General features: G+C 39.2%; 1 protein-coding gene across 4 annotated transcripts in view; it reads left to right on the forward strand.

Annotated features, from left to right (window-relative positions):
• kcnh5a (potassium voltage-gated channel, subfamily H (eag-related), member 5a) overlaps positions 1 to 21,340 on the forward strand; it is a 174,419-nt gene that overhangs the window by 18,434 nt on the left and 134,645 nt on the right. Inside the window, exons 1-4 of one of the 4 annotated variants that reach the window (XM_077220836.1) lie at positions 860 to 1,124; positions 12,878 to 13,001; positions 14,853 to 14,959; positions 16,872 to 17,000. In XM_077220836.1, the coding sequence (XP_077076951.1) occupies positions 1,052 to 1,124; positions 12,878 to 13,001; positions 14,853 to 14,959; positions 16,872 to 17,000 (433 nt within the window). In that variant the 5' untranslated portion in view covers positions 860 to 1,051. Of the gene's footprint in view, positions 1 to 859; positions 1,125 to 12,877; positions 13,002 to 14,852; positions 14,960 to 16,871; positions 17,001 to 21,340 lie in introns of those variants that run through there. The other 3 variants (XM_077220837.1, XM_077220838.1, XM_077220839.1) reach the window with 3 other exon arrangements.

A 21,340-nucleotide genomic window follows, 5' to 3' on the forward strand; every position in this document is an offset into this window, starting at 1 on the left:
GAAATTCACTCATGTTTGGCAAGCAATAATATAATATAATATAATATAATATAATAATTAAATTTAAGCTAATTCATGCAGAATGTTGGTGAACGATCATTGAAAGTTTTAGGCTATAAAATATTCACTATTAATATTGGCGTAGTTTGGAACACTTTAGATGGCATTGTTAATTTACAGTAACTGACTGGGTTATCATGGTATCACTATATCCATAGCACCGGGCATCGAAATTCCTGTGCCAGTCAATTTTTGTTAGCCTACAGCTTGAGCTTGCAAGTGCGCAGTGCCGGGGAGCGCGCCAGCGCGGAGCCTGCAGAACACGCTCTGTGGCTCACCTACATCATTTTAGTTGAAACCCTAAAACACCACAGGCTTTAAATTGCACTTGGCAGGATGGTTCTGAGGCTTTGTGTCTACCCTGCTCCTACCTGGCTTCTCCTTTGTTTGGGGACAGTGGAGCTTGTTTGAGTTTTGCCAGACCAATTAAGGCAAACGAGACAGTCTTGGACAGCCAGTCAACTTTTATAAGGCTTTAAGAAACTATCATAGACAATTTTATAAAATATTCACTATTTATTTTAACGTAATTTAGAGCATCTTCGTAATTTAGAGGTCGGGCAAGATATCATTAAGATTTCCTTCCTCCTATCCCCCCCTGTTCATGAATTATAGCATGCCGCTACTGTGAGTGTTCAGTTCACTTTTAGCAGCCTAACTCTGACTGAGATTTTTCGTTTCTAAATCGTGCGCAATTGGCTCCATCTGTTGCATGAGACTATTCCTATGGCACCGGGCATCGATGTCGAGATTCCTGTGCCAGTCAAGTTTTATTGTTACAGTTTACAAGTGCGCAGGCGCAGACCAGGGGAGCGCGGAGCCTGCAGAACTGCGAGCGCTCTGTGGTACAAAGGACCCATAACAGTCAGGCAAGGCGCAGCGTTACAATGATCTTCTCCATCCCACCGATAGATTCCCATCCCGCCTGCATCACTTTTACGACCAGCTTCCACCAAGTCCGCGAGCCTGACCGACACTGCCCGACCGCAGAATGCACGGGGGAAAAAGAGGACTGGTGGCACCACAGAACACTTTTTTGGAAAATATTGTCCGTCGCTCAAGTGGTAAGATGATCGGTTTCTTCAGATTGCAGTACCCGATGAAGCAAAGAGGACAAGACTTATGATGTCTTCAGATATGTATAAATTCTCTCTCGCTTTCTTTAACTTTAATAGTGTATTTGCTGAAAAGTATGCGTAAAAACAAAGCTTGTACGTTTCTTTCTATAAAAATGGGAAACCTAATCTGATCAAAGTAAGCTTGAATATTTGCATACGACTCAACTATACGTAGTCACTTCTAGATACTCTTCTTTATTGACAGTTTAATAAACTTTATTTATAATTAATGCTTAATATTAAAAAGAGCTGCAAAACAGGGAAACAACCGTGAGCAAAACATGATCGCACCATTAGCTATAATAATAGTAATTAAACACTGTTAATAGCACATTGCCCAATTGCTTCTTAAAACATTACCTTTCGACTTTTGCTGCCCATTATTAGCAATAATGCATTAATGCATCAGTAACACTGTTACTCATCATCTATTTCTCAAAGAATTCTAAATTTCTCTAATCTAAATTTCCACAAAAATATTAAGCAATTACACAATGTTTTCAACATTGATAATAATAATAATATGTCATATTATTTGATGACATCTACAACTATTCGGGATGAATCTCGTATGGGGAAACATTTATTTGCGTCAGTTGTGAAAAGTGCGTGTATTTTGTGTTGAGTCTCCCCAACAGCCATTTCATCACACCAAAAACCTTTCGAGCTTACGTGTTCAACTTTAAACCAACAATTTAAACTAGCACTAAAGGGTCATAGTGTTTGATGGTAACTTCACTATTATAAATAATCAATTACTTTATGTGTTAAGTTAAATTATGCATTGTAATCACTTTTTAATAGCATGCATTTTCAGTTTTATCAGTAAAATGATTATTAAAATACTGTATTATTATTATTATTGTTATTCATTTCATCCAAGTAATCAAAGCGGGTCTAGAATCATCATGGGGTTATCTACATGTTAATTTCTCAATTGCTTATGTCATTAAATTATTTTTAATCATAGCAAAAGTTCATTTAAAGTTGATACTGTTTTTCTTGGCTGCTTTGCTGTGGATCTTCTCATTTGTTAAGTGCTTGCCGCCCGTAGTGTGAATTGTAGTCGTTTTGTGTCACATATTTGCCATGTGAATCTGCCACAGGACTTCGCCAGCAGAGGTCACACATGATTACTGCATCAAAAGCTATTAATATCCCTGCACACAAATACACAGACTAAAAAGTTCAAGGCATAAATTTGGTGTTTTTGTATATTGAGGCCAGACAGTTCTGTCTGATAAACTATGCGTGCGTGTGTGTGTTTTCATGTGGTACCCTCAGCTCATAATGACATGCCCTGATATTTGCTGTGGGCAGCTCTCTGACCTCCAAGGGTCTCCGGATCTCCCACACACTCTTTACCAAATCTGAGGCAGAGCTTGTATCTTTTGAGAAAAAAAGGCTCTACATTATTTTTTGTATATATATATAAATCCTGATCACAGTCACTGTTTTAATAAGATGCTGATCTGATGTTTGTATTCTGTGAGCTCCCCTGTCACTGTGATTATCCTTTAATGTTTAATCAATGCAGTAAGTGGAAGAATTTAGAATTCCAGTTCAGATGAAGTTGTTAAGCACATCTCATGTTGTTTTTTGGACATCCTGCCTCATTCCATTACTAATTCAAATATGCTGACAGAATCTGAATGGGCTGGATAATTGATTCTTGCATTTAAATTAAAATTTATTTTCTTTATCAAGGATTTTTAAATAAGAAAGTTCATGCATTCTGTATCTGGATGAATGAACTCTTTTACAGGCGTCAGTTGGCACAAGTCAAAAAGAGTCAAGAAGTATGTAATGTCTGTCAAGAATTAAATGAGTGGTTGAGTGTAAATAAAAGGGAAGGTAAGAGCCTCATCCTTCCCACAATTTCACAAAGGTACATTTAAAAATATATCTAAAGTCAGTGCCGATATGGTGCCCATGAGCTGCCATCTCCCACTGAGGCTCCATGCTGATGGTGATTTTCAAACTGTATGGATGTTTTAGAATTGTAGAGCTGATAATTATTTACAATATGATTTTGCAGCTATAATATGCCCGTGGTGAATTTGGGAATAAATTGGAGAGAGTTTTGGCAGGAACTGGATCTCAGTGTTGGTATCTACAGAGGTAGTAGAAGTATTTTATGTTGTCTTTATGAAGTTAGGATGATAAGGTTTCAAAAAATTTTTTTTTAAAAAAGATGAAACTTGATTTGGTTTGACTTTAAAAGAGTACTACCTCTTTCATCATTTTTGTTGAAACCCCAAAACACCCATGGCTTTAAATTGCAGTTGGCTGGTTGAACGAGGCGTAAAAAGCCAAGCAATCAAAACTCTTCATTATTGTCAATTATGTAATAGCCAAAAATGATCCAATCTTTGAGCATAATTCAGTCTAGTTATCAAATCGTTCAAGCAATTTGTTTTTCATATACCTCTTACGTCGTCATACGCAGCATGTCCACCCCAAAATAATGAAGCCTTTGACGAGTGCAGGTGTTTCTGAGGCTTTGTGTCTGTTCCTCATTTACCCTGGTCCTCCCTGCTCTTCTCCTTTGTTTGAGGACAGAAGAGTTTGTTTGAGTTTTGCCAGTACACTAAGGGCAATCGTGACACACAGCTGGGGGGAAACAAAGTCAACTTTCATAATGCTTTTTACCTTGTTAGAACAGCAAAAGCATATTTCTCTCCAATTTTCTTATGTAAGTATAGAAACAACTGTGGTGAATTATAATGTGTTAAAGAAGCTTTTTGTAGTCAGGTTGATGTTTGGCTAATCCATGACAGCAGGACCTCTCACTGACTGGGAAATTAAATGATTTCACAAGTGCTTTTTGACATTGAGTAAGCCCATACCTGCTGAACCAGCTTTCAAGGCTGACAATTCCAAGAATAAATTACATATGTGTGGTTATATGGGTTGTTAATTTAATTTAATTTTTAATTTAATTTAATTTAATTATTTCATTATTTATTTATAGTTTTTTATTTTTGTGTTATATTTATTTTTAATAATAATAATAATAATTTTTTTTATTGTTGTTGTTGTTATTTTCAGTGTGCAGTGCTGTATATTTTCTCCCATTCTTGAACTCATTTATTCTCTCTCCTTTCCTACCTCCTTAGAACTGTTCATTTGCGTATTGCGTATTATGTAATAATGTACCACAGCTCGTGTGAGCATGGTTGCCCCTGGCCATCCTCAGCTTGCTCTTTTGTAACGCTTGTCACAGTGTAAGGTATACATACACACTCTCAAAGAGAGAAAGACACACACACACACACACACACACACACACACACACACACACACACACACACACACACACACACACACACACACACACACACACACACACACACACACACACACACACACACAGAAAAATTATTTTTACAGTTTGAAAACTGAAGTAAAATAAGTAAGCATTTATTACACACATTACACATACTTCAGCAACAAACTTATGAAAGGGAAGCTGGAGGAATTGATAAAGTAGGTTTTTTTTTGGTAAAATTAAACTTTTGAGAGAACCAAAATAAAACAAAAACCTTAAGGAGATCATAAGACTAGTGGAAGAAAAGATATCCATGCAGATTGGAAAACCAAAGCAGAAAATAGAAAGTGCTAACCACTGTTTACCAGTTCAGAGAGCTGGTTGTGTTTTGCGTTCAATAAACCAGAGGGAACCAATATCTGATGTGTATCTAAACTGAAAATTCTTTTTTTCACATGCTTGGGATCCATAATGGCTAACATAAAATCGTTTTCACAAAGATCACAGGCACTAACAATGGTGTACTCCTTGTAAATATAGGTTTATCTTAATAGGATCTGTTTCTTCTTCCACTTTCCCTGTAGTCGCCCTTTCACCCAGAAGCAGGTGTACCAACCTGCTTCCACGTAAGCAGTGCAAGAACACACACAATGCAATAGCATCACATACACAGAAAAATCAGTATGCATTATGTTAATGGGTCCAAAAATAGAAGAATGTACGCTTGTTTAATGGCATTACTCCCCACTGCAGTGGCCGCCAGGAGTAACATGCAGAGTGCTGGAGAAGACACTTTGCACCTCCTAATGGCAGCTGTATGGAGCATGTACTTGGTGAATTGTTTGTTACGGTCTCCAATTGCCCCACCATCTTCTTTTCTATAGTATTGAAGACTGTTAGAACATCTCTGACAGCTTCCTCAGAAAGTATAGGCTGCTCTGGGTTTTCTTCTACAGCTTCACTGTGCTGTCAGTCCAGTCTGCTGTTCGATGGGTTTTCTATTTATTTGTGGCTTTGTACCGTCCCCATTTGTTCATTCTGAATGGTTGCTGTATGAAAATCCACCACCAACTCCACTGTCTCACTCAAGTTTAACTGTAGTTTTCCATAAGAAAATTCGGTCTTAATTTACTCGCCAAACCCCAACAGAATGGCATTACAAACTTTCTTCCGAGGAGGACAAAATTAGATTTGTAGCAAGTGTTTAGATTACAATATACCCAATATAAATAAATGGGGACTAGATCTATAAAGCGCCATAAAATACCATAAAATGTTCCATATGATTCATGAACTCATTTGAGGTCACGTTCAATTCAATATGTCGCACTAACCCGTTAAAAGTATTTGTTTAAAAAAAAAAGAACAACGCGGCTCACTACATTACCATTCAAAAGTTTGGGGTCGATACGATTTTTTTTAAAACGATCTTTATTTTTTCTTAACATGCTGCAATTATTTGATCAAAAATACAGTTAAAACAGTCATTTGTGAAATATTATTTCAATTTAAAATAAGTTATATTTGAATATATTTTAAAAAGTAATTTATTCTTGTGATGGCCCAGCTGAATTTTCAGCATCTTTAATCCAGTCTTCAGTGACACATGATCCAGAAAGCATGCTCAAGAAACATTTATTATTATGTTGAAAACATTGTGTAATTGCTTAATATTCTTTTGTATAAATTGTTATACTGTTTTTTTTAGAATTATTCGAGGAATAGAAAGTCTTCACTGTCACTGTTGCTCAATTGAATAAATCTTTGCTTAATAAAAAATCTTACTGTAGTGGATGTCCCGTAAAGCACACTGTACAGTAGGCTCAAAAACTGTCACCAATTGGTAAAGCATTGAATGATTCATGAGACTGGAGTTCTCCACCTGATTTGTCTTTGACTTAAATCTAAGTCAGCTTGGCCAGATGTATTTATAGCATTTAATAAAAAGGGCCATTTGTGAAGCTGAAATCAACTTGTGGCAAATTGTTTATTATAAAAAAGTGATATATTATCTCAAAGATAATTTGTCACTTTTTGGCCTGAACCTTCCCTATTGGAATTTCCTAAGTGTACGCTTGAGATTAAATTGACAACGATCCTCAAAGCCGTTTGCTTAAGGCAGGACCTTAGGTAGGAGATTGGCAGTGGTTATTTCCTAATGCACACGCCGTGGACATCTCTCTTCTTGCTGGAAGTAATGGAGTCAAATGCTGACACACACAAAGTGTCACACCGTAATTGAATAGAGAATTATAGAGGGATAAAGAATGACAGCGAGAGGCGATGGAGCCAGAGAAAAGGTCACAAATTGTCTCAAAGCAGAGAGTCTATCGCACAGCGTTTAATAATCAGTGCAATTAATAAGTCTGCTACCCTCTTTTGTCAAACTTAAAAGTTTTTAATCTGAATCATGGCCGGCCATTCTTGTTAGAACACTGCATTCCAAATGTCAAAGAATAACATTTTCTATAGCATGCATGCTTTCGAGTCACAAATGCTAAGAAATGTGAATGACTTTTGATACATAAAAACACGAGTGAGACCAATAATATTTCCCTCAAATGTTGTTGCTATAGCCTTAGAGAGTCGTTTGAACAAACAGTTTAATATAAATATTGCTGACTTGCACATGCCCAACATGCATTGCAGCAGGAATAAACTGTGTGGATTGCATTGTGATGCATCGTTTTGTCTTTTGCTGTCATTATGCCGTTGAGGTGTATTGATTGTCAGCATTATTTTAGTCTTGCGTAGTCAGACGTTTGACCTGTGGCATAAGATCAGGACCCGATCCTTAATTGTTGCAGCTTTTTGCTGTGTCCGAAATCACATACTGAGTAGTACATTTGGTTTCAAACTTACTTCGCGACCGTTAAAAAATTATATTCTATATAGTATGAATGTGTGTAGTATGAATTTAATTTGGATGTACTACATCCGCCATGTTGTCATTGTCATGTGACTTATGGCATCAGTCGCGTTGCTTCACCTCCATTCATTCACAAATCCTCTCCCATGGCCTCATGGGATAGTAAAGTGCTCATCGAATGCGCACTTCAGAATCTCGCTGGTAGTGGTTGGTCATCCAGGTACTATCCACCTGTTTAGTGAATATGAATTCGGACATACTACTCAACTCACATACTGTTTTTCACCTATAGGGGGAGCCGGGACAGTTGAAACACTTTTCAGATAAACGTTGTTTTCTAAGATAAGGTTACAGATAGATTTTTTTCTTTTTGTGATCAACAGCTCACATATGTGTTCTCTTAGTATCATGTGTTATTCGGTACAAATATAGAATGATTTAAGTGAAAATTGACTTTGAACGGTAGTTGTGCTTCGTTTCAATCGTCCCGAAATTGAAACACACGGGTGGGACAGATGAAACATAACAGTTTAAACGGCAACTATTCATCTAATGCTTGTTTTTATAAACAATACCTGACAAGTAACTTATATACATATTGTTACAAACATATTTTGTAATTTATTTAAATTTAAAGGTTCATATTAACCATTTTTGTTCTGTCGCCCAATAGACAATAGGCGATAATAAGCCTATGCGCATTTTGCGTAATCTCATAGGCTATTTTGACGAAGACATACAAATCAGTTTACAATTCATTTTCTTACATTTCTTCCTTGAGTCATATTGAGTGTTTCGAACACAGTGAAGAACTTCCAACTTCAGCAGGAAGTGACTGCTGATTGACATTTGTGACCAGTGACCAACCACAGTTTGTTTTTAAGGGGTGAGTTTAAGGAATATATATATTTATCTAGAGGCATTTAGGGACAGGTTTTAATGAAATATATATATCATTAAACACGCTCCTATAGGCAAACAAACAAACTGTGGTAGGTCGCTTTAAATGTTAGTCAGACAGTCTCTCCGTAAAAGTGTGTTTGTTCATTTCTGACTGATAGAAAAAAGGACGTTTTCAGTCAATCAGATTATAACTTGCTACCGCTATTGAAGTTTCTGTGATTTTTTTTAATGCAGTTTTTACGTGCATCTAAATGTAACTATTTCATATAATATTAATAAATATTTGCCCTGATATTCTCTTCCTCACAGTTTTTAATATCCGTCATACACATAATTGATGACATCTAAAAATATGAACACTAAATTTGTTTCTGAAATTTATAAGTCATCCTGTGCAAAAAGGTTTAACATAATTGAAAACGCATCACATTTCTCAGCATTGATGTATAACTGTTCCCAATTTCTTTTTATAGTGCATTTTGTTATGTTGCATTTACATGTGTTGTGCAAAAGAATATGCAGCTGTTTCATGAGTTTGTGTGAGTGGGCAAGTAAAGCATAAAGAAAATGATATGTACATGTAAATGTGGCCATGTGAGTGCTGATATGAGATGTTTTTCCTGTAAACATACTGCTGTGGAATTGTAGGAGCAACCTAGCAGCTGTCTGTTGGCCTCCCACGTGGGGTTGGCACGCACATCACTAAGTCTTTCATCACTGTCAATATATCTCTTATTCACCATTTACACAATAAGCTTTCGGCAGCATGCCATATTACACATAAAGTGCTGATGGACTGCCGTAGGCTTCACGTGTATCTGGAAGTGTAATCAATGTGTGTGTTACAACCACTTGGGCTATTTAAGGTCTGAATCAGCTGACATGAGCTGCTCTAAAAAACAACAAGACCTATTCAATAGAGACACAGGTAAGCCAAAGTGTTAATTTACCTCAAGTGAGATTATAAAGATTAAAGTCTTTCTATCCTCAATATTCCATTGATTTTACATGCCGCCAAACAAAACAGCTGTGTCCTCTTATGGCCTGTGAAATGGATGCTCTTTTTGCCTTGAGGTGGATCTGGATGTGTGCAGTCTGTGTATTGGATTGCTTTATATAGCGCGGTTCATATGTTTCAATTGTCTTTGTCCATATAATTTTAATTTTAAATAAATAATGTTCATAATAATTTGGTTTCATTACTATTTTTTTTCAGCCAGTGTGGTTTTGTTAACAAAGACTGAAATAAATACTACATGAAAATAAAAATAAAAACATGAATGGAAAAATGTTTTAACTAAAATAATTTTTAAAATGGCCAAAACTTATTTTAAGCTTTAGTTTTTGATATAGGGCCTAAAGTATATTATAAAGCTTGAAACCTTCCAAATCGACCTGCATTAAACATACCACTATGACAGTAGAGTGTCCTGAGAAATTTAATTTAACAATTTTGAAATTATCAGTGCATTAACTTTGGCAGCCACACTATAACCAAAATAAAAGATAGAAAGCTCTGAAAAAATAAAAAACCAACATTGACAGATTGAAAACTTGTCCATAACGCCAGCATATCCAGTGCAAGTAGGCTTTGACCTTTTAGGCTTTAATTATATGAAACATTTAAATATTTATGCATTATATTGAAGAGAACTTTTGAAGGATATCAAAAGTTGAGCTTGTAGACGTTTAAGAGGTTCTTGTGTCGATTGCAATATTGGGAGTTCAGTTTTTTCTGAATAAACGTGATCGTCCTCACAAATCAACTATTTCTTGTCTTTTAGGTGTCGAGGACTAGTGCATCTTTGAGTCTGTAAGTTCTGTAAAAATCAGATACTCTAAGACTTACTCTAGTGGTATTGTGACTTGTGATTTGTAATGGAGTCATGTTCGCTGTAAGGTGTCTGTACTTTTACTTACAAGTATGGTTTTCATGTACTCTTTACACCTCTGATTGAAAAAAAAATAAAATCCCTCCCACCACATTTTTTACCCTTCACCATGTCCCTTTAGGGGCTATGTAAAAAAATTTAAAAACTAAAATAAATGACAAATAATTAACAAATTAACAAAAAATAATTAGATAAAATGGCAATAAAAAATGTTTAAAAAAAATCGAAACTGTTATGACTCCCATTGCAACAACATCTCAGACAACCCAACAGTCATTCCTCGCAAAGACTATCCTTTGTTATTGTTATGCTGTGGAAGAGACTGCTCCACTCGCCTGAACTCCTTTTCTATATTAGTTATTAATGCTTGACTTCTTGGCAGAATCTTTATTAGTCTGAACGTGCTGTCTTGGCTGAGAATACGATATATCATCAGTGACAGAGCATTACATGATTATCATATCACCGAGCCCTGATCTGCAAACAGGATCTGGGTCTGTTGCATCCTCAGGGAGTACAGTACTTCCTCGCAATTGGCCCCTGATCCAAGGGCAGGGGCCATGGCGTTGAGACCGCTGTAATGAGTCTCCACTCTCCTTCCTCAAGGGGACAGCACTTCACTTCATCCTTTCCGCTTCTCCTTTCAGCTGGTCCTGCGGAGGCAAACTGAAAGAGGAGGAGGAGGAGAGATAATGGAGACTATTCAATGGAGGAGAGAAGCAGCCACTTTTTTTTAAATGGCTCTGTCAAATGCCACGCTCTCTCTCTCTCTCTCTCTCTCTCTCTCTCTCTCTCTCTCTCTCTCTCTCTCTCTCTCTTTCTCTCTCTCTCTCTCTCTCTCTTCCTCAGGGGGGGACTGCATGTGTCCAGAGAGAACTGTAGCTCTGCCGCATTATAAAAGCCTTGTGTGTCTTTATTTGTGTAAGGATTTGTATTGTCACAGATATTTCTGTAACAATTTGTGTCCTGATTTGTCCTGTAATGTGTTCTTTGCCTGGCTATTTTTATACCGGCGTTTGGAGGCTGAAGTCAGCTGGCTTTAGCCTCACTAAAACGCTAATGAAGTCTAGAGAGGATGACTTAGTCTCTTTAATGACATAGTCTCACATGGAACTATGTTCAGGTCTTTGACCCACCTGCTATGGCTAGACCACCTTGCATCAATTACATTGATGTCAAGACTGCATTGCAATTCAATTTGTCAAATGAAAAAATTAACTAATTAAGGCTGTTTCCACAAATTAAGTCCAAAATAGGACTTGAAAGTCAAGTCTTTTTTCGTTTCAGCAAAGTGCCATCGTAAGGTCAGAGCTTAAAGGAGTCTGTCCACTTCAGGCTATTAGACTGAATGTTATATGTGCTGTTTTATTTGATATTTATTTTAATTTATTTTGCAGTCACACATCTACAAAAACTACAAATATAGTTTAAAACCTTAGTATATTTAGTATATGTTTTTTTGATAAATAAAAGAAAATACATGTATATACTGTTCAAAGGTTAGGGACCAGTAAGATATTTCTTTTAAAAATAAATTAATACTTTTATTCAGCAAGGATGTAATAGAATTGATCAAAAGTGACAGTAAAGCCTTTTATAATGATACAAAGATTTCTATTTCAAATATATGCTGATATTTCTTTTCATCAAAGAATTCTGGAAAAAAAGGCATCACAGTTTCCACAAAAAATATTAAGAAGCACAACTGTTTTTTAACATTGATAATAATAAGAAATGTTTCTTGAGCAGAAAATCTACATATTAGAATGATTTCTGAATGATCATGTGAAGAAAGAATCATGTTCCATCACAAGAATAAATTACTTTTAAAATAGAAAACAGTCAAAATTGGCATAACATTGCTGTTCTTACTGAATTTTTGATTAAATAAATGCAGTCATGATGAGCATAAGATAATTATTTAAAAAACACATTAACCACATACAACATTATCAACAGGGGCCTAATAGTGTCATAGGTCCCAAGTTCAACAATGAAGAAATTCTATTCTGTTCTTTACAATTATGCTTCTGAGAGTTTAGGCTTTCAGGAAAGGATCTGCAAATGACTAACTTAAAGGTACAAAACTGTTTTTGTTGTTCAAAAATTTTGTCTTATCCTGAATAACTACGATATGCCTGTAATAAGTGTTTATATTTGGACTATTTGAAACTGGTTCGGGTTGCCACTGCTCCGGAGTAGCCCAGTACCGTCATAAACATGGTCTCGTCATAAACATGGACAGAGAAAAGTAGCTCCGGCTACAATGCTACACATGCAGTTTTCTTCATTAACTGCTAGAGCGGCAACATTTAGTGTACCTCTAAGATCTGTTAAACCATCTAAAGCACTGGTCTCAAACTCGGTTCCTGGAGGACTCTACACAATTTTGCTCCATCCATAATTAAACACATCGGATCCAGCTAACCAAGGCCTTAAGGATTACTAGAAGCTTCCAAGCAGGTATTAGTTGGAGCTAGTTGGAGCTAAACTCTGCAGGGCTGTGGTCCTCCAGGATCTGAGTTTGAGACCACTGATTTAAAGTGTTTTTTTAAAAAAATTCTATCCATTCCATAAACCTGGTTTAACTGAAGTGCAATAAAAACCAGGACACAAACTGGTTTTTAACTGGAGACATGAATCTCTGAACTACACCCAACCATGTATTAAGCTAATAATATGAACACTAAAAATACATAGTGTAATAGTTATTTAGCCACAGTAATAAATGTGTCCTTCTGCCTTCTCTTATTTTTCAATGCAGAGACAAGTTTCTTGTTGGGGAATGCGCAAATCGTGGAGTGGCCTATAGTTTACAGTAATGACGGATTCTGCAAGCTCTCTGGTTACCACAGGGCAGAGGTCATGCAGAAGAGTAGCACCTGCAGGTAAGTCCCTCTCCCCCATGTCTACTTTTAACCTGTCTTTATTCTTTAGTCAAGGACAGACAGTGAAAGATAAATGTATATTCGCAAGGCATGCAGGATTCAAAAACGCATTAGTGTGCATCATAACTAAATGATGTGTTTTAACAGAATTACATTATTTTAAATATGGAAAGGAAGCCTCACACATATTTCCAGAGAGATTATGCCAGGATACCTGAGGCTAATTCTATTAAACTGATGTAGTGCAGAATGTGAAGTAGTGGAAAGACGGGAAGGATTTATTTATTTATTTGTTTTGTTGATTCATTTCTCAAGTGAGTACTAACCTCTTTATTCCTGCCAGTTTCACTCATGCAGGAGTGTGAGGATGTTACTCGAATGATCTGGTGAAGTTTTAGAGACAGAAGTGTCATTTTCTCACTTTGCTTGAGTTAGCAATGCTGCTCCAGGATACTTCTCACATCAGTTCAGCTGTGCTAAGCCATTGTAGAATCTGCTTGCGCCATTTAGCCACTCAGAGAACGCATTTCTCCTGAGCCATCACTGAACACCGTGTTAGCGCTAAATAAGCTCAGTAAGGTGCCAATCATCAGAGCAGAAATAGAAATACCAACTACAGTGATTTGGCTCTGCCTACATACAGTGATATGGGTCTGCCTACAGACTGTGATATGACTCCAGATTGACTCAAGGATTCAAGGGGAATTTTAGAGGTAGAATTGGCACAAGCCTTTGTCAGCTAAAGCAATAAGGGTGAAGATTTGATACTAAAAATCTTTGAGTAGCTTATAGCCACAAAACTCAAATGCACCATAAATCTCTGTATTTTTGGTTTTATGGAAGCTGAAGTGATAATAAGATCCAAAACAAATCTTTTAAAGGAAATTTCTGGGGAATTCCATGCATGCTAAAGAAGTCTTTCAGGCCTGATTAATTTGCTAAAATCACTACATTTTTGTAAAACAAATGTGAGTTTAATGTTTTATCTAATATATAATGTATTTCATGAAAATGATCCACCCCACATTCTCACATCTTCAGCTTTGCCAATGTCTATTTAACATCGTTGTCTTCCAATAAATATATATTTTTTTGTAAATTTAAATATTTAGTCAAATGACAATTGAAGCAATTTGATGTATGCCTATGTCTCATTTGTTATCATTAAATTGTATTATCCCAAAGTCTGAAACTACTCGGATGCTAGTTGGCATTTAATGAAATTATTATATCATTCAAAATTATATAATAAGCATATCAATTTCAGTGAAAAGTTGAAATGGAAAATGTTTTTTTGTATGTGTGTGTATTTCTCCCTTAAATGACATCATTTGCTTATTTGATAAGCAATAATTTTAATGATTGTATATGTTTCCTATAACCGATCGTATTTTTCCAAGCTAAAATCATATTATGAATGCTAGATTTTCAAATATGATTTCAGACTTTTAAACTCCACTGTTCACAGACACATTATTCGTGAAATTTGCAAGACGTTTAAACCCATACCTTGTTTTTGCTGCTGTTTGAAATTTGTCTGAACAAGGGCTTCGTATCTACTGTTTGGCCAGCCTCCATAAGTTAAATAGAGCGGCTGCAGTAACTGACAACCCGTGTCATCAGCCACTCCCCTTGTGCACACTCTGTGAATTAACCGACAGTGAAAGACAAGGTAGATTTTGTGGAGCGGATGTGTGTGCCACACAGGTGTGTGCGCTCCCCTAACTCTTTTTTTCTGCTCTCTTTGTCTCGCTCATTTTCATCACCTGCTTCTCCCTTTCCCACCCACTTCTCCCACCCTCACAACCTTTTTTTTGACTTGTACTCTTATGTCTCTGTCCCTCCCGGCAGTTTCATGTACGGCGAGCTGACAGACAAGAAGACAATAGACAAAGTCAGACAGACCTTCGATAACTATGAATCCAATTGCTTTGAAGTGCTGCTGTATAAGAAGGACAGTGAGTATTCCCTGCTATGATTGTTTAGCTGTCCTTGCTGCATCTAGCAGAAGATTGAAAGTGCAGAGATGCAATTGTGATATATAAGAAGCTGAATTTCAAAAATAAATTTAAATGACTTGATAAAATTGCTTAAGACAGATCCCACTTAAGTTTATATATATATATATATATATATATATATATATATTTAAATATTTAAAGTTTTAGCCATTCATGTGGATTTGAGGACCGGTTGCCATGAGCCAATCAGTGATGTGGAAGCACCACCTTCTCATTGAAGCATTGCATGTTGTTTGAAAATTAGACCCGGGACCCGGGTACCGAAACTGATAATACCTGTTGGAGGTGGTCTAATTTCGGTTGCACCGAATCTGTGGCATGATCCGCGTGACTGTGAAAGTAACTCGAACCTGGGTGCGACCTTGTTCTGGAAGTAAAGTAACCTGCGCATGCATTTTAGCAAATGGCAACATCATTAGTTCAACAAAACACATGTAATAATTGATGACAGTGGTGATGATTTGAGCGTGCAGCGTAGTCGCACATAGTGAGTATCAGAGAGCAGATAATTAATGGTCCACGATCTGCTGTCTCCTCAAGAGTCAGTTTTCAAGCAGCAGAATGCCGTCTTCATGCGACGCACATACAGTGAACCCAAGCAGTTCTCTCTGCTGTGCATAATCAAATGATTAAAAAATATAATATATTGACCCCCATCATGTTTTCTATCATGCGCCATGCATGTTTGTGATGATGAACACAATTGCACAACAAGGGTTCGAAAGAATCAAGTTGAAGCTGTATCCCAATTCAGAGGCTGCATCCTCGAAAGCGCGAAGGTCGGACTGAGCATATATAAAACCACTTCTTAGTAAGATATAAGTCAGTTTCTCTGCAATGTTTCTCAAAAAAATCCTGTCGTCACTGGTGCGCAATGAATTCTGAGGTTAGCAAGGCCGAAAAGGATCCATCCGTTGTATCGTACATTGCCCAGGAAACACATTTTAAGCCGCATTTGAAGGAGCTTTCGAATTGAGACAGCCTCCATTGCGCCGCTGTCGATTCATTATGATATCGGTGTCTGGTCTCGTTTCTTTTCAGGTGTCTTTTTTTTTTCGATTGCGTTGCGGCCTGCTTTCTGTTTCCGTCACGGCTTGTTTGCAATCAGTGTTGCATGTTTAGTACGCAATAAGAAGTTAAAATATTATTTTAAAGACTGAAAAACCTGCGTTCTGTTTTATTTGGTTGCGTGCCCTTTAGCTGATAAGGATAGAATAACGGGTGTGCTCGTACACACACACACACGCACACACACTCGGTATTCTATCCTTATCTAGATTCTGTGAAAGTCAAGTAATTTATGATCATGACTGATTATCGTCTACTCGGACCATCCCTAAAAACCCAACATATTTGACCATTTACACCTTGAGGCATCTTGCATTGTGGGCACAATTGCATCCTCTCTGCACTTGAATTTCTGTAATGTAGTTACTACTAAATGAAGATATATCACCTCATGTTGCCTCTGAAAGATAAAGCTGCCCTGTTAAGCTTAAATGTTATGACCCATTAGGCACACGAGTTACACAGTATATTTCTCATATGGGTGAACTGAGGACCTTGGTCTCAATGATCTTCGTGTCTCCTTTTTTTCTCAAATCCTGTCTTTCTCCTGCAATCTTTATTCGCCACCATAATATCATCATTTATTCCTCTCCTTCCCTTCTTTTAACCTCTCTGTCACTTTCACTTTCCCTCACTACTCTCATCATTTTCATCATGTCTTTTATCTTCTTGGTCATGACTTCTTTTAAACCCTATATTTGCTTCTTACCACTTTTCATCCTTTCCTTTCCTTTCATCCTGCTTTTTCCCCTCTCTCATTGCGTTCACCCGGTGCCGTTAGGAACCCCTGTGTGGCTCTACATGCAGGTGGCCCCCATCAGGAATGAGAACGATAAGGTGGTCCTGTTCCTCTGCACTTTTAAGGATATTACAGTCTTCAAGCAGCCCATTGAAGATGAGACCACCAGAGGTAAGGACTCTACAGTAAACCTCATCTTAATTGTAGAATTTTGCTGATTTTTTTGTTGTAGAAATTGCATCAGCACACCAAAAAACTTGATTTGATGCATCATGTTTCATTTTTCCTACTTACTTGAATTTGACTTTTCTCTTGAACGCAATGATTTTTGTCAAATGGTTGCATAAATGCAATCTGGATGATCAATGATATTTTATTTGACTACATTTTAAATGTCAACGTCCCTTTAAAATTGTCAGTTTGTGTTATACACAACACTTTACAAAACATATTTTAATAATTAAACATTTTAGATTTTTTTATAATTTTATTTGTATTTTTCTCTTGTTTTCATGTAAACAATATTCTTAAAACAAGATAAATCTACATGGGAAGCAATACTTTTTGATTTCAGAGAATAATGCAGTATCTTTAATTAAGTTTATTTTTCATAACCTGTTAACAAATTTCTTTATTTAAATTACTTTATTTAATGACTAATTATTATTTTATTTTTTAATTTTATTTTTTAAAAAGTTTAAGTTAAAGTATAGCTCACATAAAATTGAGAGGTCTAAATAAAGAAATCCCTAATATCTTACAAAATAATATTCCTAATAAATATTCCTAATATTTTATACAATATTTCATTTACTGACTAAGGTAAGTTGGATACAGTGGTGAGGCCAGACATTTTAAAGGTGAGTGGACCTTGTTGAAATAGGGTGAACATCAATGCCTACTCTCAAATTACATCATGGCACAGTACATAGGATACAAATAATTAGACAATTAAGATTAGTTAAATGTGATTTATTGTCAGCCAACAGTTTCATTAAAACATCAGAATCCATTTATAAATAAAATAACCAATGAACAGAATAAGAACAATAAACAAAAATAATCATTGAAGGAGTGTGTGTAAGGCTAGGCAAGGCTTAGGGTGCGCGTCTCAATCTGATCCCTAGCTTCCCTAGGTTGTGGATCAGTATATTGTGTACATTAATGTGGACTCTGGTAAGGACAGTACGGACCCTGGCTCATTACACATTGGGACACTGATGACTCTAGTTCCAGTGACATGAAAACATCCTTATTCTACAACATCACAACTGGTATTTACGTATGAACATCAGAACAACTTTCTGACATTATGTTTTAATGTTATTTACAGTACATTATGATAAATACTTTGCTTGTTACAAATGTGCAACATTTCAGCCTTTGATAAATTATAAATGTCAGCTAGATTATTGTTACATGTGTGTCCTGGGTTTCCCCCTGCTTGGTGTTTTGGTTTAGTCCTATTCAGTTTTCCCGCTCCTCGTTTGTCCTCAGTTTAGTCACCTGTGTCTAGTTAATTTGCCCCAGCTGTGTCTTGTTCCCCTATCTGTTCTCTGTGTATGTAAACCCAGTGTTCTCCCTCACTCCTGGTCGGTTATTGCGTTTATATGGTTGTAAGTGTTGCAGTTCCTGAGTTTTTGTATATTAAATTCCTGTTAGCAGTTATTCCTCGTCTCCTAGTGCTTCCTGCCTACACACACCGTGACAGAATAACCGACCTAAAAGATGAACGTGATGGCTGAAGACAAGCTCGCCACCATTCAGCAGAATGGCCGTTCTTTGGAGAGGTATGTTGAGGAGTTCCTGGATGTTTCCCATCTAGTGAACTGGGGTAATTCCACAATTAATGCCTGTTTCCGGATTGGACTGGATGATGATAATTTATTCCGTCTCATCTCCATTGATGATTGTTATAAGTCTGTCCCGGACTTTATTAATTATGTCCTTGAATTACATGGCTCTGATTTCCTCGTTGACTATGCAGAAGCTAGTCAAAATCATCATTCAGTCCCTATCCGGAAGCATGTAGGCCAAGTTCACATCGATCCGGAATCTTCTACATACCTCTCCAAGAGCTCCGTGTCCCCCGCTTCACCCAAGATGGCCGAGCATTCATCGCGGGTCCCATCCAGCTCCGAACCTGCGCCGCTGGTCCCGTCCAGTCCCGAGCTTATGCATCGCGCCATACCCACCGTACCAGTGGGGATCTTGGTAGTGCTTGAAGAGGAGGATTCGCTTATTGACTGGGACACAGAGCTTCCGCCGCTGATCCCAGCCAGCCCGAGTAATCATCACTGAACCAGCACGGCCCTAAGTCTTCACCGCTGGTCCCGTCCAGCACAGAGCCTTCACCGCTGGTCCCGTCCAGCACAGAGCCTTCACCGCTGGTCCCGTCCAGCACAGAGCCTTCACCGCTGGTCCCGTCCAGCACAGAGCCTTCACCGCTGGTCCCGTCCAGCACAGAGCCTTCACCGCTGGTCCCGTCCAGCACAGAGCCTTCACCGCTGGTCCCGTCCAGCACAGAGCCTTCCCCGCTGGTCCCGTCCAGCACAGAGCCTTCCCCGCTGGTCCCGTCCAGCACAGAGCCTTCCCCGCTGGTCCCGTCCAGCACAGAGCCTTCCCCGCTGGTCCCGTCCAGCACAGAGCCTTCCCCGCTGGTCCCGTCCAGCACAGAGCCTTCCCCGCTGGTCCCGTCCAGCACAGAGCCTTCCCCGCTGGTCCCGTCCAGCACAGAGCCTTCCCCGCTGGTCCCGTCCAGCACAGAGCCTTCCCCGCTGGTCCCGTCCAGCACAGAGCCTTCCCCGCTGGTCCCGTCCAGCACAGAGCCTTCCCCGCTGGTCCCGTCCAGCACAGAGCCTTCCCCGCTGGTCCCGTCCAGCACAGAGCCTTCCCCGCTGGTCCCGTCCAGCACAGAGCCTTCCCCGCTGGTCCCGTCCAGCACAGAGCCTTCCCCGCTGGTCCCGTCCAGCACAGAGCCTTCCCCGCTGGTCCCGTCCAGCACAGAGCCTTCCCCGCTGGTCCCGTCCAGCACAGAGCCTTCCCCGCTGGTCCCGTCCAGCACAGAGCCTTCCCCGCTGGTCCCGTCCAGCACAGAGCCTTCCCCGCTGGTCCCGTCCAGCACAGAGCCTTCCCCGCTGGTCCCGTCCAGCACAGAGCCTTCCCCGCTGGTCCCGTCCAGCACAGAGCCTTCCCCGCTGGTCCCGTCCAGCCTAGAGACTTTTTCACCGCTGGCGCCGTCCAGTCCCGCGAACCTTTCACCGCTGGCTCCGTCCAGCCCAGAGACCCTTTCACCGCTGGCTCCGTCCAGCCCAGAGACCCTTTCACCGCTGGTTCCGTCCAGCCCAGAGACCCTTTCACCGCTGGTTCCGTCCAGCCCAGAGACCCTTTCACCGCTGGTTCCGTCCAGCCCAGAGACCCTTTCACCGCTGGTTCCGTCCAGCCCAGAGACCCTTTCACCGCTGGTTCCGTCCAGCCCAGAGACCCTTTCACCGCTGGTTCCGTCCAGCCCAGAGACCCTTTCACCGCTGGTTCCGTCCAGCCCAGAGACCCTTTCACCGCTGGTTCCGTCCAGTCCTGAACATTTTCCTGACCCAGTCACTCTCCCCATTAAATTTTTGGGGGGGGGGCCAAGGACCCTCGCCGTGGGCCCCCAAGGGCCCACGGCCACCTGAAGGGTCCTCGCCACCATGGCCGCCCGAGGGGTCCTCACCGCCACGGCCGCCCGAAGGGTCCTCACCGCCACGGCCGCCCGAAGGGTCCTCACCGCCACGGCCGCCCGAAGGGTCCTCACCGCCACGGCCGCCCGAAGGGTCCTCACCGCAGTTCCTGAGTTTTTGTATATTAAATTCCTGTTAGCAGTTATTCCTCGTCTCCTAGTGCTTCCTGCCTACACACACCGTGACAATTATGTTCAATTACCTGTCGAGCGATTAATTTTTATGTTGAAATATAATTAAATAATGGTTTGTATTTTAAAAGAAATATTTCGAGTGTCATTATGTGTAGTGAGTAGTGAAGTGCACGTGATTTATGTTTCGTGCTTCAGAACTTCTGTTAAGGGAACATAGTGAGCATCAATGCTTCTGGTTTTCATGGTGCATTGTGGCACTTTTTAGAACACTGGGAAGATTTTGCGATTTAAACAGCCCTTAAAAAGGCCCTGACTATTGAACTAGGGAGCAGATTGAGACGCACCCTTATTCTTCCTCTGGCCACGGACTTGAGACTAGCATGGAGTTTTCTCACTCAAACCACTGCCTGGCTGTTGCTTCTGATTGCTTTTAGAGGGAAAAGCTGTTCATAACTGCTGGTCTAAGATCAGTTTTCACCATAGCACATTTGCGATTTGGCAAAAGATCCCTCGTCATTTGTTTCTATTTATAATGTAGAAAGCTTTATTGATTATAATGGAACTTCGTGAGATTACATCATTGCGCCTAAAATGTAAACTAAAAAAGGCAATATATAACCAATTCAGAATTTGAATGCATCTTTTGTATTTCATGCTT

The sequence above is a fragment of the Siphateles boraxobius genome, unplaced genomic scaffold (genome assembly GCF_051911475.1).
Source record: "Siphateles boraxobius isolate OS27281-9 unplaced genomic scaffold, OSU_SipBor_1 8, whole genome shotgun sequence".
Classification (NCBI taxonomy): domain Eukaryota; kingdom Metazoa; phylum Chordata; class Actinopteri; order Cypriniformes; family Leuciscidae; genus Siphateles; species Siphateles boraxobius.